The sequence below is a fragment of the Leucoraja erinacea genome, chromosome 3, assembly GCF_028641065.1.
Source record: "Leucoraja erinacea ecotype New England chromosome 3, Leri_hhj_1, whole genome shotgun sequence".
Classification (NCBI taxonomy): domain Eukaryota; kingdom Metazoa; phylum Chordata; class Chondrichthyes; order Rajiformes; family Rajidae; genus Leucoraja; species Leucoraja erinaceus.
In genome coordinates, this window is record NC_073379.1 from 21,916,472 (window position 1) to 21,936,260 (window position 19,789).

Here is a 19,789-nt window from a genome sequence, read left to right on the forward strand (position 1 = left end):
GGCCAGGCAGCATCTCTGGGCGACATGGATAAGGTGACGTTTCGGGTCGGGACCCTTCCTCAGTCAGTACTGTTCTGTGTCCAATGAAAGTGACTGCACACCACCCCCTGGGTATTATAATATAACTACAACGAGCCGCGGACCGGGAAGAGGCGCCGATCCTCCGCCAGTGGCGAATGTGGAGGGAGATTGTATCTAGGCGATCTCTGAGGAGAAGGCTCGGCACTCACCTCCCTCCCTCCACCCTCGGCCCTCACCTCCAGCTCCCCCCCGGAACCAGTGCGGGGCGGAGCCTTCTATGGTTCCCCGAGATTTGGTACTGCTGGCGCGGAAAGTACAACAGTCTCACTTTCACTTCTGCGACTAAGGAGGAAGCGATGCGTTTTTCTGCTCGATCCGGCCTTCGAGGCAGCGTGCCCGGCGTGAGGATGGTGTCCCGCTCCCTCTTGGTCTTCTTGTTGCTGTTATCGGCGGTCGCTGTCTCCGGTAATGTCCCGTTCCCTTCTCTCCATCGCAGGCTAACGGCTGGGCTCGGTCCGGGTTAGGTCAACCGACCCACAAGACTAGGGGATCCTTGGCTAGCTACCTCTCTCTCTCTCTCTCTCTCAGACGCTCAACCATTTTACAATCCTGTCATATCGTTTTCCATTTAGAGGACTGTACCGAGTTCAATGTATTAGTAAACGCTGCAAACTTTCGGCGGCTTAAAAAGTGTGCCATGGGTCTGAAGAAGGGTCTCTACCCGAAACCTCACCTATTCATGTTCTCCAGAGATGCTGTCTGGCCTGCTGAGTTATTCCAGCACTTGGTGTCTTTTTTAAGAATTGTTATTGCTCCAGTGTCAGTCCCGTGGCAATTAAACACTGCATCACTCATCTCTTACTACCATCAGTCTGAACAAGGGCCCTGACCCGAAATGTCACCTATCCACGTCTGCCAGCGATGCTGCCTGAACCGCTGAGTTATACTACTTTAAACTCCTTTAAGATCTCACCTCACCGCGTTTCCTGTTCCTTCTGAGACAGGAAGGTAGACAGCGAGAAATTATGTATCCTCTGGCTTTGGAGAGGTGAAAAAGTAAGTTCAGTTGAGAAACAAGAATTCCAAAATTATGCATTGAAGGGATCAGACAGTCAGAACGTGTTTTTTTCCCCCAGGGTGGAAATATCAAAGACTAGAGGTGAGAGGAGCAAAGTTTAAAGGAGATGTGTGGGGCAAGTTTTTTTTTATACTGAGGGTGATGAGTGCCTGGATCACACTGCTGGGGGTGGTGGTGGAGGTAGATGCGGTAGTGGTGGTTAAGATACTTTTTTTTTTGACAGGATAGACACATGGAGAGGCAGGGAGTGGAGGGATATGAATGATGTGCAGACAGAGGAGATTAATTTAACAGCAACATGTTCACCACAGACATTGTGAATATAAGGGTCCGTTTCTGTGCCCTTCTGTTCTCTGTTAAAAGTGTTGCAAAATTCGAAGTCTCTTCCCTCTGTCATCTCCCTCTGTATCTCTCTCTGCTTTTTGCTCATTATTGTCTTCCCTTTATGTCTCTCTTTTCTTTCTCTCTCCCGCTGTCTCCCCGTCATTCTCTCGTTTTTTCTCTGTCTCTGTTTATCCCCCTGTTTCTGTTTTTTTGTTTCTTTCTCTCTCTCTCTCTGTTTCTTTCCCCCGCTGTGCTGAAATGGGGCTCAGTGGTGCTGTGCTGTTCCAGTGTTCTGTGTTCTAAGATCTAAATGGTTTGTGAGGGGAATTATGGTGAGAGCCGGAGGGAAAATCCTTTCCTCAAGAGAGTCGCTGGCCGAATGATTTCAGTCCCCCCGGGTGGGCGGTGATGATGTGGATTGGAATTTGTGGGGGGTTCCCGCCTGTACATACCTTGTGATAACTGACTCCCAGTCATTCACCGGGGCTGGCTGATGAGTAAAGTGCACTACATGTGGCGTCAGCTGTCCATCATGAGATCATCACAACTTCCCTTTGATTCATTCTTTCACTGTGTCGTTTATGACTCGTGTACAATGCGACAGCCCAGAAACAGACCCATTGACCTACCGAGTCCATGTTGTCCACATTGCCTATCTACACTCAATCCTTTGCCGCCGAGAACAAACAGGGTCAACCGGGACTCTAATTAGTACTTTGTAACCTTGTTGGCACTGGATACGTGGTGACTATTTGCGCGCTATGTGTATTGTAGCAATGTTACAAAATTTTGAGATAAAAAAAATCAAGTCTTTAAGTTATCCCATCAGATAAAGCATAAAAAGAAGTTTAATTTGACACCTAATTCACTTGCATATGGAGAGTCATGGAGAGTCATGGAGTGACACAGTGTGGAAACGGCCCCTTCGGCCCAACTCGCCCACACCGGCCAACAATGTCCCAGCTACACTAGTCTCACTTCCCTGCGCTTAGTCCATAACCCCCCAAAACTGTCCTATCCATGTAATTGTGTAACTGTTTCTTAAACGATGGGATAGTCCCAGCCTCAACTACCTCATCTGGCAGCTTGTTCCATTCACCCACCACTTTTGTGTGAAAAGGTTACCCCTCAGGTTCCTATTAAATCTTTTCCCCTTCACCTTGAACCTTGGTCCTCTGGTCTTCGATTCTCATACGCTGGGCAAAAGACTCTGTGCATCTATCCGATCTCTTCCTCTCACGATTTTGTATGTCTCTATAAGATCTCCCCTCATCCTCCTGCACTCCATGGAATAGAGACCCAGCCTCCTCAACCTCTCCCTATAGATCACACCCTCTCGTATATATATATATCTTCTGTATTAAAAAGGTTATGGCCATTTTCATACTCGGAAATAAGCATCTTGTTCCCTATTGATTTTCCATTGGCTTAACACAAAAGCTGTGATCGAGAACATTTAAAAGCCGATAACTTTCTTAAAATTTAAGAGAACTGAAAGAAATTTTCAGTTATTGTAGATTGATCCATTCTGAAACAAATATGAAACAATCTTACTTAGATGACTTGAAATTAAAGCATATAATTAGTTAGTTGCCTAATTGTAGCTAATTACAAAATTCAATTACTAGATCTAAACATCTATCCATTTCTTAAGAATAGATTAACATTTTTAAATAGCCTAAGTGTCCAAATAACATTCACACAATAATTCAGAATATAACATAATTTTTAAATCTCATTGTCATGGGTTTATAGGCCAAATGGAAAGAATTTAATGTTTAATACCTGTAAATTAATGGCCATTTAAATCAGCTTGCGAGTAGGATTTTCTGGAACGGGACCATTTGGAACGTTCAGGATGCGGTGAATTTAGCCCCCATATCGGCAGCAAATACACTGCCAGTTCTTCGGGGAGAAAAATACCGTTTTGCAACATAAAATGTGAATTAAATACATCTTAAGAAACACTTTTATACATAAAAATAAACTACTTTCTTTTTACCTGGTCCTCCATAAAATCCGTCCCAGTTGTCGGCATTGATGGCTTCAGAAGCTGATTTTAAAATCATTCCAGCGATTAACTTGTCGGGTGAATTTTTTTTAAAAAACACACAGAATGGCTGTAGGAACAATTCTTTAGCAACATCTTGCACTCCAACAAAAATGTAATTCAGGACCAGGTCGGAAAAAAACCCCGTTTTAACCCCGCCCGTCCCCCCCCCCCCCCCCCTTAAACGCGCCCAAATCGCGCACACGGCCAGCGGCAGAATTGCAGCGCCGCTGAAGGTAAGTTTTGTAACATACCTATGTATTGTATGCACAAACAAAGAATTTCACTGTACCTTGGTACATGTGACAATAATGCATCATTGATCTTGGTGCATTGGGCTCATACCGTTAAGATAAAGGGTGATTGTTTAGTTTAGTTTAGTGATACAGTGTGGAAACAGGCCCATTGGTCCACCAAGTCCAACTCCAACGAGCTATCAAAGGTACGCTAGTTTTATCCCACATACTAGGGACAATTTACAGAAGGCAATTAACCTACAAGTCTTTTGAATATGCGAGAAACCTGGAGCACCCGGGAAAAACCCACGGGGTCACAGGTAGAATGTAAAAACTCCACACTGACAGCGTCCATACTCAGGATCAAACTTGCGCTGTAAGGCAGATCCTTCTTCAGACTTTGGCCCGCCAAGTCTGCGTCGACCCGCGATCACCCCGTACACTAGCACTATCCTACACACCAGGGGCAATTTACAATTTCACCAAAGTGGTACGTCTTTGGAGTGTGGGAGAAAACCGGAGCACATGGAGAATACCCACGCAGGTCACGGGTAAAACGTACAAACTTCATACAGACAGCACCCGTAGTCAGGATTGAACCCGGGTCTCTGGCACTGCCATGCAGCAAATCTACCACCGACCCCTATGTCGCCACTGGCATTGTATTCTCTTTTGCGTTGGAGGCTTTTGATTTCCAGACGGATTTGATACAGTGATGTAGATTGTCGGATAGACCATTCTTTGACTCTCTCTCTTCCCGCAGGAGGCATGGGGGAGCCGGTGGCCGTGTTAGTGCATGTCCGGGACAGGGTGACCAGTACTGTCGGAAGCTCCGTGGTATTGCCCTGCAATTTCAAATCCGACTACTCCGACTACACGACCATGGACATTACTGTCATCTGGAAGGTGAAGGTGTTTTACACCGGCTCGGTTTTGTTCAACGTGACCAACAGGAGCAATGGCGGCAAGGACTTCGTGGACGAAGTTCACACAAATGTCAATGGCCGCTACAAACTGGCCGGGGACCCGAGGCAGAGGGTCGCCTCGCTGGAGGTGGAGAATGTTACACTGGGTGACAGCGATCAATACTTCTGCCGCGTCGAAATCAAACGCCAGGGATTACGCGCGTTCATGCACGAGTCCAACCCTGGAGTCACCCTGGAAATTATAGGTAAAAACCACAAGCACCACTCAGTTTACCACTGTCTCTGTCAGTTTATCTCTCCCCTCTATTTATTGCTTTTGTCTCTCCTCTTGTCAGTCTCTCTGTTGGTCCCTCTCTCTATTTCTGTTGTATTGTCCCCATCCTCTTTTCGCTCTCTCTTACCCTTTCTTATACTGCTCCTATAAGTCTCTCCTGCTTTCAGACTCGCTTTCCCATCTGTGTAAGAAGGAATTGCATAAGACATACAATTAGAAGTAGGCCATTCGGCCCATCCGGTCTACTGCGCCATTCAATCATAACATTGACCATGTGGGTTTTCTCCGGATGCTCCTACCACACTCCAAAGATGTGCCACTTTGGTTAAATTGTAAATTGTCCATGGTATGTTTTTCCCTCTCAACCTCATTCTCCTGCCTTCGCCACAAAACCTCTGATGCCCTTCCTAATCAAGAAGCTATCAATCAGCTACCCAATAACTTGGCCTCCACAAGCAATGAATTCCACAGATTCACCACCGTCTGGCTAAAGACAGTGGTGCATGTGACAATAAATGTGAACTTGAACTTGAACTTCAACTTGAAGAAGTTCCTCCTCACCTCCATCCTAAAGGTACCACTTTTTATTCTGAGGCTGTGTCCTCTGGTTCTGGCCTCTCCCCTTATCGGAAACATCCATTCCATGTCCACTCTATCTAGGAATTTCATTATATGTTAGATATCAATGAGGCACCACCTCACCCTTCTAAAAATCCAGCAAGTACAGGCCCAAAGTCTTTAAAGGCTCCACATGAGCTCCTCAAAGCTGAGAATGGAAAGAACGCTTCCTCCACCATCAGACATTAGTAATCTAGACTGAGTTCATCAACAATCCATTTGTTTCATGGTCATAAATGGCTTTTTAGTCCAGATTTAATTAATTAACAATTTCAATTTCTCAGCAGCCAGGGTGATGTTGAACTAATGTCAATAGAGCCAGTGAAGACAGGGGGCTGGAGTAGCTCAGCGGGTCAGGCGGCATCTGTGGAGAACATCACAGGAGGGAGCCGTGAGAGAAGGAATCACAGAACTGTTGGATAGAGGAGGAGAATTTCTTCATAGACATACCCCGAGGAGATTTCACAGTGGAGCAGTGAAATATAGAAATAAGGAGTTGCAGATGCTGGTTTACAAAAGAAGACACAGATCACTGGAGTAAATCCCCAGGTCAGATGGTCTGACCCACTGAGCCACTGCAACACTTTGTCTCTCAGTAGAGCAAGTCTCTGATCCTTTGCTTCTGCATCAGTGATGTCCACCTCACTAACTTCCCCCGTCTTGTATCTAGTCACTCACACAGGAATGTTTGTGGTTCCATAACCTTATCAATATATGGAATAGGAATACTTTATTGTTACATGTGACTAGGCACAGTGAGAATCTTTGCTGCATAACCAATGAATGTAAATACACTGACCAAGTTACAAAGCATGCCGGCTCCTCCAAAAGGATGGGGTGAAAGGTGAGGACTATGGGGACACTGTCCCTGTTGCGACTGGGGGGGGAGGGGGAGCAAGAGTGGAGCTGCGGGATAATGAAGAGACACATGTGATGGCCTCATCTATGATGGAAGAGGAGAATCCCTGTTCCCTGAAGAATGAGGACCTCGGACGTCCTGGTATGGAACACCTCATCTTGGGCACATATGCGACATAGACAGAGGAATTGGATAGAGTCTTTGGAGGAGGCAGGGTGGGAAGAAGTGTAGTTCAGATCGTTGTGGGAGATGGTGGGTTTATAATAGATGTCAGTCGACTGTCTGGCTCCAGTAATGGAGACGGTGAGATCCAGAAAGGGGAGGGAGGTCAGAGATAACTACCAGCACGTTCCATACACCCACCTCCCTCTGTGTACATAAGTTGCCCCTCAGGTTCCTATTAAATCGTTCCCCTGTAACCTTAAACTGATGGTGGATGAGGCATCAGTTGTATGCTGCATCTGCCACACTTCTGTGCTGAAGTGTCAGCCTCAATAATGAGCTTAATTCTCTTGTGTTCTGTAACTTCCCTTTCTTTGAGCTCTAGTTTTGGTCACTTGCTTGTTCCCACATCCACGGGTTCCTGTTTAATAAACCAACCCCACCACAGAACATTGCAACTTCCTTTAACCTTTGCTTTGATTCTTTGTTCCCAGGCTCACCCATCATCCTCCGGGTATCTGTTAAAGCCATTAATACCACGCAGCCTATTGTGCAGTGCCTGGCAGAGGGACAACCCTTCCCGAAAATCATATGGATTGATCCCCAAAATAACAAGCTTCCTGCGAACAGCAGCGACACCTCAGTAACGTCGGGGCCGGGGAAGTATCAGATCTTGGGAGAACTGCGTAACCCAAAGTTTGGGGGGACCTACACATGTGTGGTGGTCAGTGACCAAGGAAACAGCAGCCGATCTATCTATCTGCCCAGCAAGGGGCAAGTCCGGCATCTGCTGCTTTACATCATTGGGATCCTAGTTGGAAGTGTCATTCTGGTTATCCTGGTTGTTATTCTCTTACTGATGCAGAGGAGAAAGAGAGGTGAGTTTCTTTGTGAGGGAAGAGGGAGGAAGTGGGGGGGGTCACTGGTGGAGTAGATAAATGTTATCAAGTTATATTGCATTTATTACAAAGATACATTTTAGATGCCACATAAGGTTTAGAAAGGAGAAAATCTCACAACCCCAAGTTACTGTAGTAGTTGAAGTCAAAGTGAAGGTGTGCATCTCTATGTTTATGTTCTGTGATTAAGGTGAGAGGGGGGGGGTGGGGAGGCTTAATAGGAACGTGAGGGGCAACTTATTCATGCAGAGGGGCATTCGGACAAGTACATTAATGACATTTAAAAGACACTACAAGGATAGGATAGGTTTAAAGAGGTATATGCCAAATGCGGGCAAATGGACATGTTATGTTGGAGCTTCTTAGTCAGCTTGGATGAGTTGGGCCGAAGGGCCTGTTTACATGCTGTATGATTCTTTGGTTGGAGGATGTGGAAAGAAGAGACTGGGGAGGAATAGACAAAATGGCGATTGGGAGGAGGAGATCCAGGGATGAGAGATGGGAGGGAGAGACCAAGTGAGGGCGCAGCGGTAGAGTTGCTGCCTCATAGCGCCAGAGACCCGGATTCAATCCTGACAACAGGTACTGTCTGTACAGAGTGTGTACGAACTCCCTGTGACTACATGGATTTCCTCCCACATTGCGATGACTTACAGGTTTGTAGGTTAATTGGCTTCTATAAATTGTCCCTTGTGTGGAGGAGAGAACTTGTTTACGGGGATCGCTGGTCAGTGGCGACTATGTGGGCTGAAGGGCCTGTTTCCACTCTGTTGCTCTAAAGTAAACTAAGGAAAGGTCTTGGGATGGTTGGGAACAGAGGCATGAATGGGGATGAGAAATAGTTGACCACCAACAGGAAGAAAGGTGGAGATGAATGTGCAGGAGTTAGAGGGAGGAATTATCACTAGGTTTCTTATGGAAACTTACAACATTTTTAAGGGGTTGGACAGGCTAGATGCAGGAAGATTGTTCCTGATGTTGGGAAAGTCCAAAACTAGGGGTCACAGTTTAAGGATAAGAGGGAAGTCTTTTAGGACCTAGATGAGAAAATCATTTTTTACACGGTGAATCTGTGGAATACTCTGCCACAGAAGGTAGTTGAGGCAAGTTCATTGGCTATATTTAAGAGGGAGTTAGATGCGGCCCTTGTGGCTAAAGGGGTCAGGGGGTATGGAGAGAAGGAAGGGATGGGATACTGAGTTGGATGATCAGCCATGATCATATTGAATGGCGGTGCAGGCTCGAAGGGCCGAATGGCCTACTCCTGCACCCATTTTCTATGTTTCTATGTTTCAAGAACTGGAAAGACCCAGAGGGGGAATAAGTAGGAGACAGAGCCGCAGTGGTGGGCGAAGATCTGGAGGAAATGGGAGATGGCAGTGGCAGTGATGGAAGGGAGGGATAAAGGGGTAAGGGTGGAGGAGACTATAAAATGATGCTGAGTGATCGATCAGTATGCCTCATAACTTGGATGGAAACTCCATCCACCTGAGGCAACTGGAATGCAACTGTTATAGCAGTACTACCTGTGACTGAAATGCCTGATCAACAATGGAACGATTCTCACAATACATCTCTTTTTTCTTTCTTCTTTTAGGAAAGGCAGAGTTTAACCCAACCAGCAAAAGGTATGACGCAACCCTACAGTCTCTCCCATCTCAGCACACCAAACTGATCTTAATGCTAAATTAATATACTTTATTATGATTTTGCCAGAATAACCTCTTAAACTACAAGCTTTATGGGAATGGGAAATACTGCCTCGCAGGATCAGGAAAGGGGCATGTTGGTGGGATCAGCACACTAAGGGAAATGGACAAATCATGTGGAGAATATCTTACAGCAGGGGTTCCCAACCTTTTCTGTCCTGTTCACCCCTGGAATCTTTAATAGCACATAACAATGTTATTTCATTTATTTATGAACAACTAATGATGAACAGATACCGGTATAACAGAACCAAACACAATCAGTCAATGAGAAAAAGTATGTACAAATCCAGAATCAACAAATTTATCCCCTGGGGGTAAATTTACCCCAGATTGGGAACCTTGCCTTACAGGGCAAAATTGGTGGGAATAATGGAGAGCATACATAAGTGTGATGAGGCCACACATGACTGCGGGTGGAAAAAATACATTTGGACAGGTACATTGATAGGAAATGGTTAATGGGATATAGGTCAAACGGTGGCCAATGGGACTAATGCCATTAGTTGGCATGAACAAGTTGGGCTGAAGGGCCTGTTTCCATTCTGAATGGCTCCATGACTCTAACTAGAGGATAAATGTAGAAGTAGAGACACTAAGTAGAAGCATGGTGAAAGAGCCCTTCGATACTTGCTTGTTCCGTAATAGCGACCAGTTGGGTTGTTAATGGAGCAATCATCTCCCAATGTCACCATTGGCCTTCCACAGAATCTAAATCACCTTCCTTCGAAATGAGTGCAAATGTTGGGACGTCATGATGCAGATGTACAAATCATTAGTGAGACCGCACTTGGGAGCTTTGGTCATCCAACTACTGGAAGGATGTCGTTTTTGGAAAGGGTGGAGAATACATTCATGAAGATGTTCCCCAGATTTGCAGGGTTGAGTTATAGGGAAAGATTGGATAGGTTAAGACTGTTTTCTTTGGAGCATAGGAGGCTGAGTGGAAACCTTGTTGAGGTGTAGAAGACCATGAGCATGGATGAAGTGAAAGTTGACTGTATTTTCCCCACGGTAGAGGATTCTTAAACTAAATGGCATGGTCCATCTCCGAGAGAGAGAGAGGGAGAGAGAGAGAGAGAGAGAGAGAGAGAGAGAGAGAGAGAGAGAGAGAGAGAGAGAGAGAGAGAGAGAGAGAGAGAGAGAGAGTAGGGAGCTTATGGGCAATCCTTTCACGTCCCTTTCCTGGGGATAGAGGAAGCTATAAATGCGGATACAAATTGGATTTTTAAAGGACATTTGGGCACATTGGATATGAAAGCTTTGAAGGGCTATGGGTCCAATGCAGGCAAATGGGACTAACCCAGAATACCAGCTTGGTATGTAAAGCATTGTATCAGGATGCATCACAGCTTGGTTTGGGAACAGCTCCGTCCAAGACCTCAGGACATTTCAGCAAATTGTGGACGTAGCCCGGACAATCAAACAAACCTACCTCCTTTCCATTGAATCCATTTATACCTCACGCTGCCTCAGGAAAGGCAGCAGCATAATCAATGATGATTCACACCCTGACAAAATCTCCCTCTTCTCCCCTTTCCCATCGGGCAAAAGGTAGAGAAGTATGATAATAGTTCCCAGCTGTTGTCTGGCGACTGACCCATCCTACCACAACTAGAGAGCAGTCCTAAACCACTATCTACCTCAATGGTGACCCTCAGACTATCTTTGATCAGACTTTACTGGCTTTATCTTGCACTAAATATCATTCCCTTATCATGTATCTGTACACTGTGAATGGAAACATAGAAAAACAGATGCAGGAGTAGGCCATTCGACCCTTCGAGCCAGTACCACCATTCAATAAGATCATGGCTGATCATCTAAAACCAGTACCCGGTTCATGCTTTGTCCCCATATCCCTTGATTCGTGTAGCCCTAAGAGCTAAATCTAACTCTCGGGAATGGCGTGATCCTTGATGGCTCTTTGGGAATGGTGCGATTGTAATGTATAGCCTTTCCACTGACTGGTCAGCACGCAACAAAAGCTTTGCACTGTACATCGGTACACCTGCCAATAAATTGAAACTGGTGGTCGGCAAGGATAAGGTGGGCCAAAGGGCTTGTTTCCGTGCTGTATAGCGCTATGATCCTTCTTATTTAGATGGTTATGTGTCCTCACCACTGACGGGGTGAGAGTTGACCAACTGTGGGTTATATGAGCCCAAATTAGCACTGGGTTCGGGGTGATGGGTGATGAGTGAGCTGCAGTGTTAGTTATCACAGTTGTCTAACTCAATCTCTTGCTATCCTCCCACAGGGCCCAGCGCAGTTCGCAGCAGTATTCAACAGTTAGCTTGTGCCAGCAGCAGCAAATACCATCAGGTAACTGGGCCATCAATGGAACCACCGGAACTGGGGCAGAAACTACAGGGGCGGAAACTACAGGGACAATATTTGGCTGGGATGCGTGCGGGCAATTGCGTGGCGAGCGGAGTGCACTCGAGAGATTTCCAAAGAAGGGGCGGATTGCGGACGGGAGTTCCCGGGTGGGGGGCACAATAAGTCAGGGAGATTTAGGGTGGACTGACCAGGGTTCTTGTTGGTTTTGTGTGTTCCACTGGGAGTAGGGTGGTTGGGACTTTGGGACTCGGTGGCAGAGGTGGGGCCGGAGCTGAGGTTCAGGGGTGTCGGGGGCAAGGGGGAGGGGGGGGGGCGGGGTGTGGTGATCGCTGCTGGGCTCAAGATGTTGATCTGGAATGAACGCCTCTCTTTCAGTGGTGCCCTGCGCGTCAGTGCAGGACACTGAGGGCAGCGATAAAGTACCAGAGGCTGGCACCGTGAGTTAACACAGCAGCAGAGAAACACAGCTCGGAACCCACTTCATCGGACAGACTCACTTTCAGAACAAACGGTCTTGTGTGAGTCTGAGTGTGTGTGTGTGTGTGTGGGGCCACTGAGTGTTTGAGTGATGAGCGTACGGGCGAGAGGTTGTGATTGTGTGAATACAACTGAGTGTGTGTCTGTATGTCACTGTGTGTATGTGTTAGTGTGTCTAAATGTGTGTGTAGGTGAGGAGTGTGTTTGTGCGGAGTGTGTGTTTTTACCAGCATTTGCGTCAGTATGCGTGAGAGATGGCAAAGAGGGAGAGAGAGAGAGAGAGAGAGAGAGAGAGAGAGAGAGAGAGAGAGTGAGAGAGTGAAAATATTCCAAGGAGTGTGTTTTACCAGTGCATGTGTATGTGTAGCAACAAGGAACTGCTGATGCCAGTTTACCAAGGAAAGACACAAAGTGCTGGAGTAACTCAGCAGGCCAGGAAGCATCTGTGGAGAATATGGACGGGTGACGTGTGTCTGAGTGAGAGAGTCATTGTGCTTACTGACAAACACCATGTACAGTGTGTGTCAATGTGTATGTCTGTGTATCTGTCAGTGAAAGTGTTTACTGTGTCAGACTGTGTTAGTCTGTCTGTGCGCAAGTAAGTGTGTGCGTGCCAGTGAGTGTTTACGTGTGTGAATGCTGGTGTGTGTAAGTTTGAGTGTGTGGAAATGCAGTGAGTGCCCGGGATGAATTGCTGCCTTTAAAGATTCCGCCGATGTGTCCAGCACACAGGGAGGCTTGGAGCGACAACGCATGCTCCCGTGTGCTCCGCTCCCCGCTTCAGCCGCCTGCTCTCAGTGTCGCATGGACAAGGAAGCACCAATCTGCAGCGCCGAAAGTCAACGGGATCAGCAGCCCCTGGTCCCGGTGGGAAGACGCCGGCGAGCCTTCAGACTGTGGGGTCGTGCCCCCTTGTGCAGCGGGGCAGGACTGGAGGTCATGAAGGGCTGTTCTAATCTATCATGTTCTATGTTTTAATCTAATCAGCCGCTCTAATCTATCAACATATGACAGTCCCGGCATCCTGGGAATTAACCTTGTGAACTCCCTCAATAGCAAGAATAGGGCTCAGGGCTTCAGTTCTGAAGATAATAGACTGGGCTGCAGGCAGTCAATGGTTCATTATACCATCACATGGTGTCAAGGTGCAGTGACATTCTTTTTTTTTGCATATAGATTAGTAACCATATACCCACACATAAGTAAAATCCCCGATTACTCACATAATGCATGGAATCAGCCCACATAGCCCGTATGCAAGAGTTGCCAGGTTTTGGCGCTACTTTCAAAGTCCCAGCTGCAGCTGGCCATAAAGGCCTCCATCCAGCTAGTCCAGCAAACCGTCGCCCCTCTCCTCGCCCAGCCATCTTTAGCCTTTATGGCCCAAGGGGGCATCTCCCGCAGTCGACCTTATGGGCGCGGAAGGTAAGATCCCCCCTCCCCCAGTTCTCTTACTGGCCCTTTTTCCAGCATCCGCCACGTCGCCGTCCTTCCACCCACCTCTACGCTTCCCTGTCTTCGGGGGCGAACGGGAGATGAGCCTTCCACTCTAGGCTGGGTTTCACGATCCCGCGGCAGGCGAACCAGGCCCCGCGGCCTGCTAGGGTACGGCAGCAGAACCATCAAAGCAGCCTTCCAAAGACATGGGAGTTAGCAGGTTAATCAGCATCTGTAAATTGTCCCTCGTGAACAGGGTGATCGCTGGTCAGTGCTGACTCGGTGGGCCGAAGGGCCTGTTTTCACACTGTATTTCTAAACTAAACGTAACCACTACATGGGTATCAACGCAGGGCTACACAGGGACCCAATCGCCATGTGATGGCATCGACAGAGCTAGGTTTGGGGGGGATGAGTTGAGATGCAGGTTCACCATGGTCTGGTCACTCCAACAGCCCAGATTCCCCCAGCCTCGGTGGACATTCCCGCCAGTCGCTGGATGCTTTGCAACCACCAGTGGAACTGGTGCTTTGGGATTCATATTAAAGGCCCTGTCCCACTTAAGTGAAATTGGCAAGCAAATTACACGTTGAGGCACACGGGCAACGTATGGCTGCGCGGGGCCAGTCCCACTGAGAAGCGCAGAGTGGTATGGAGTTGTGCGCGGTATCGCGAGGCGCTCCGAAATTTTGTGGCAAACAAAATCTTCGCACGCCACCGGCCTGATGTGTAACTAACGGCCAAAGTGGGACAGGCCCAAGACCCTGGGGGGATGCAACGTCTCACCTCCAACAGCAGCAGAAGCAGGCAAACGATCATCGAACTCAGCCTGCGGCTCACGGCCGTTGCAGATCCGGATCCGCCCCCACTACTACTCCCAGAGCAGGGCCAAGAAAATTGAAGATAGACACAAAATGCAGGAGTAACTCAGCAGGACCGGCAGCATCTCTGGAGAGAAGGAATGGGTGACGTTTCGGGTCAGACTGAAGAAGAGTTTCGACACGAAACATCACCCATTGCTTTTCTCCAGAGATGCTGCCGGTCCCGCTGAGTTACTCCTGCATTATGTGTCCATCTTCAACTGACGTCATGCGCTCCAGACGGCTGTGTGGGCGCATGAAGTCGCGCGGGGCTGTCACGCCTCAACGCGACCACAAGGTCATGTAATTAGCATGCCAAGGACACGTAAGTGGGACGGGATTAAGACATGGGAGTTGGCCAGTCGGCCTCTCAAGCCTGGATCACCAGTAAATAAACTCAGCGATGATCCAATATTGGAGTCAACTCCACTGTTACACCCTCTACCCATAAACGTTACCTCTCTTGGGTTCTGTCAGTCTGTGGTGAAAATAGAGTCATAGAGGAGTACAGCATGGGAATAGATCCTTGGGACAACCTCGTCCATGCCAAACTAGTTGGCTTACTGAGCTGCTCACATTTGTCTGCATTTGACACATGGCCCTCCAAATCCTTCTTACCCATGTATCTATCCAAATGTCTTTCGGCAGTCATAACTGTATCAGCTACGATATTGAAAGATATTGAATTAAATTATTTCCAGCAACCTTTCTTTAATGTTTCTGTTGAATGGCATTTAAGTATTCTGAAGAAGAGTCTTGACCCAAAACGCCTATTTCCTTCGCTCCATAGATGCTGCCTCACCCGCTGAGTTTTTTATCTACCTTCATGTATTCCAACTGTTGCTTTACTCCAGTAAGTCAGCATTGAGGATAAAAATCAGAGCGATTTTCAGCTTTTCACAAAAGACTTCCCAAGCAATGCACAATATGGAATCTCTGTTTAGAGGCCTATCCTTTGTGCAGAATCGAAATTCATATTTCATATGAAATCCAAATTTCATAGCGAGAGGATTTGAATATAGCAGCAAGGAGGTCCTTCTGTAGTTGTACAGGGCCCTGGTGAGACCGCACCTGGAGTATTGTGTGCAGTTTTGATCTCCTAGTTTGAGGAAGGACATTCTTGCTATTGAGGGAGTGCAGCAAAGGTTCACCAGGTTAATTCACGGGACGGCGGGACTGGCATATGATGAAAGAATGGATCGATTGGGCTTATATTCACTGGAATTTAGAAGCATGAGAGGGGATCTTATAGAAACATAAAATTCTTAAAGGATTGGACATGCTAGATGCAGGAAAATAAAACCCCGATGTTGGGGGAGTCCAGAACCAGGGGTCACAGTTTAAGAATAAGGGGTTGGCCATTTAGGATTGAGATGGGGAAAATCTTTTTCATCCAGACCATTGTGAATCTGTGGAATTCTCTGCCACAGAAGGCAGTGGAGGCAAATTCATTAGATGTGTTCAAGAGAGAGTTGGATATAGCTCTTTGGGCTAACGGAATCAAGGGATATGGGGGGAAAGCAGGAACAGGGTACTGATACTGGATGATCAGCCATGGTCATATTGAATGGTGGTACTGGCTCAAAGGGCCGAATGGCCTACTCCTGCACCTATTTTCTGTTTTTGTTTCCTGTCCTGTGATTCACAGTGGATGATTTATCCACTACAGTGTAATGCACAGTTGCACTTTAAACTCGTTGCACTCACTGCCCACTTTACTGAGTGAATGCATTGCTGCCGGGAATGGGTCATGCCAGAGTATCGTTGTTATGTCAACAATCATCGGTTAACATAAATAAAGAATGCTATTGGTTCACACTGTGTAAAACATTAACCGATATGTAAAGGCGAGTTAGTACTAAAAGACACGTGAAGAGAAGGAAATTACACTTTTTTTTGAGGAATCAGCACACTATGGATGCTGGTTTACTAAAAGAACACAGTGCTGGAGTAAGCAAGTCAGGCAGCATCTCTGGTGAACACGGATAGATGACGTTTCAGGTTGGGAACCATCTTCAGACTGATTGGTGTGGGTGTGGGTAGACGGTTGGCGGCGCGACTCTCGTCAGCAGCGGCCTCTGCAACCCGTCTGAATTTTTATTATTTTTTGTCTATGTTTTTATGTAGTTTTTGTTATTTTTTGTTGGGGTATGTGTGTGGGGGGGTTGGGGTGGGGTGGGAGGGAGGGGGTAACCTTTAATCTCTCCCTTCACGGGAGACCCGACCTTTTCTTTGTCGGGTCTCCGTTGTCGTTGGGGCTGCAACGAGGAGTGGCCTCCAACAGGAAGACCGGGGGCTCTGGTGCCGACGCGTCGCGGAGCTGGTCGAGTCCAGAGCGGGTGTAGCGGTGGTGGGGCGCTGCTGCTGCTGCGGCCCGACCTCCGGAGATTCGGAGGCTGCAACTGCGGGTCTGGCGGACGGCAGCACCGGGAGCCCGCGGGTCCCTGGAGGGAGACCGCTTTTCAGGGCTCTCGCAACGGCCACTTCTCCCGCCCGAGTTGCGGGGTCGAAGAGCTCCTGGAGCGGGGCCTGACATCACCGCCCCGCGCGGCTTGGAATGGCCGCGGGACTCTGCGAGCGCACGCCGGGGGCTCTAACATCAAGAACCCGGCGTGCGACCTTGCATCACCCGGCGTGGCTTTAATGGTCGCGGGACAATCGCCATCGCCAGCCGGGGGCTTTGTCTTTGACTCTGACATGGGGGGGGAGAGAGTGCAGTGGAGAGATAAGTTTATTTGACCTTCCATCACAGCAATGTGATGGATGTTTATGTAAATTATGTTGTGTCTTGGGTCTATTTGTTTGTAATGTTTGGCTGCAGAAACGTCATTTCGTTTGGACCTCAAGGGGTCCAAATGACAAACAAATTGTATCTTGTATCTTGTGTGGGTGGGAGAGAAAGCTGGAAGGGCAGGATAAAGAGGCAGGATAAGTATGGTAAGCGAGACAAAGTGCCGGTGAAACTCAGCAGGTCAGACAGCATCTCTGGAGAACATGGACAGATAATGTTTCAGGTCGGGACATTTTTTTCAGACCGAAACGTCACCTATCCATGAATTCCAGCGATACTACCTGACTTACTCCAGTACTTGGGTCCTTTTTGCGTATTCACGAGATTTGCAGTTCTTTGTTTCTACACCTGGTAAATGAGAGGTGGATACAGGTGAGAGGTCGGGTTCATTGACAGGTGGGTATAAGTGACAATGGCTAGAGAGGAAAAGGAAACAATAGGATGGCAGATGAGGAGAGAAGAAAAGTGCAACGTGAAGCCAGAGGAAGGGATGTATGTGGAAGGGGACGGTGGGTGGAAATGGGAAATATGTGTGCGCACTGGGATAGGGCAAAGAGAGGGTAAAAAGAGGGGTGGGGGGGGGGTGTTAGCTAAAATTGGAGAATTCACGATTCATACCTGTGGCAGATTAATTTAGAGGGAAATAAAAGGAAAAACACAAAGTTATAGACTTTGCAGGTTTGCTTCAAGAGACCTTATTGCATGATATCATGGAGAGACGGTGGCAGAAATGTCTGACTTCACAGCAGAAATGGCCGACAGTTATACTGTGCAATAAACAATGTTTGTATTTTGTTATATTCAGCCATATGAAAATATATTATCTACCTCATGGAGATCAATTATTTCATTAGACATAACATACGTTTTGCTTATGTTAATCTTATTCCAACACCAGAAGGTTAATACAAGTCAAGCACGACTTCCGGTGGCGGCATGCTTTGCTAGCAGTCGCAAACCTTTTAGCTCCGCTGAAAAAATCGCGATTTTTCGCGTTAAATCGGGTCTGGAGGTCGGGACCGATCTTAAAGACTTACCGGAGTTTCATGTCGCGGTGCTGATGACGTCATTAGTAAGTGCCGTGGATTTAACGGAGGGAAACCGATTTTAAATGAAAAATACAGCTACAGGTCAGAGCCCTCAGAGGAAAGTGATAAAACAACTTCTGAAGACTAAGGAACACCAAGAAACTGCAACACTAACCTCTGGAGTGGATTCTGGAATGGCTACACGATCTAAGACTGAGTTGATCACAAAAGAGAAAACTGAAATGGAGGAATTAAGGAACTCGGTAAGAGATTTGAAAGAGGATGTGAAAGCTGGAAATTTAAACTTGATTGCTGGTAATGAAAAAATACTCGCGGGCATTGGCGCTCTGCAAAAAAAAGTTGATGATGTGCAAGAAGAGCTAACGGGGAAAATTACTAAGGTGGCAGAAGAGTCCACAAAGATGTTTGAGGCTGTGCATGAAACTATTTCCGCAAATGCAAATGCAGTGAAAGATTTGGAAGCTGTTGTGGAAGAGATGGCTGGAGAAATGGAGGCAATGAAGTCAGAATTACACAGCCTTAAGAGCCAATTTACAAAAATATCTGATAAATGTGTTGAACTAGAAGCTCGCTCAAGACGTCAAAATATACGAATACGTGGAGTGAAAGAGGGAGCTGAGGGGGAAAACGCTCGTGAGTACACTGCCAATTTAATTAAACATGTACTCAATTTACCTGAAGCACCAGTAATTGAAGAAGCACATCGACTACCTAGATTTAAACCAAGATTCCAAGGAGAACAAGCCTACCCACGACAGATTATAGTCAAACTTCGGGATATCCCAACAGTGGAAGCGCTGTTGAAAAAAATTAAATACGGAGAGAAGATGATATATGGAAATGATTCTATTAAACTTCTACGGGACTACCCTTATGAGATTGTGCTAAAGAGAAGAAAGTTCTCACAGACCAGAGAAGCTCTCTACGGTGTCAAGGGCGTCATATCTGGAGTGTTTTATCCGGCTAGGATGCGTATCACTTTTAAGGGAATCTCAAAAACATTTACTAATCCGGTAGAATCCCTTAAATACGCTAAAGAAATCGTTGCTAAGGCAGCTGCAGAAGAAGATTGATCACCAGACGTCATGAACTAATTAATGTGCTTATTCCCCCAACAAGAATATTAGTAGAAAATGTAAAAAGTGAATAACATCAAGATTTAAAAATGGCTATTTGCAACAGATTTTCCATGAGACTTGTCTAGACATTATAATCTTCTCTCGAATTTAATTCAAGGACATGCGATGTTTAAGCCAGGATAACAGAAGTATGCAGATCTGCCGAAGCTGAGAGAGAGTGAAAAACATCACATGGCCTACATATTTTCACAGACTGTTACAAAATATAGAGAATTATTACTAATTAATTACTAACAATACTAATACATAATACATAAACTGTTATTGATAAATATGTGTTATAACGTAGATAACATTGTAATCTCACAGGTTCCGCAGCTCGAGTGGGGAGGGGAAGAAACTCAGACACCTGGCTTAATTCCAGGAGCCTGACTCTGGTTAACCCTTTCAACGAACAGCTCACTTTTAACAATACTAAAACCAATTACAAATAGTTAAGAGATAAAGAGAGAGGAATATGTGTAACTGAATAATTGATTAGATTTGATAAGTCGGAATGAAACATATATATATATATATACTGCAATGGGGTGAAAT

General features: G+C 46.6%; 1 protein-coding gene across 1 annotated transcript; it reads left to right on the plus strand.

Moving 5' to 3' along the window:
• Nucleotides 1-16,227, plus strand: LOC129695365 (sialic acid-binding Ig-like lectin 15). Its single transcript, XM_055632251.1, has 6 exons — nucleotides 1-486; nucleotides 4,473-4,880; nucleotides 7,043-7,426; nucleotides 9,045-9,075; nucleotides 11,417-11,481; nucleotides 11,875-16,227. Exons 1-6 carry the CDS (start codon nucleotides 177-179, stop codon nucleotides 11,943-11,945), a joined length of 1,269 nt encoding a protein of 422 aa, XP_055488226.1. The 5' UTR covers nucleotides 1-176; the 3' UTR covers nucleotides 11,946-16,227.
• The last annotated feature ends 3,562 nt before the right edge of the window (nucleotides 16,228-19,789 follow it).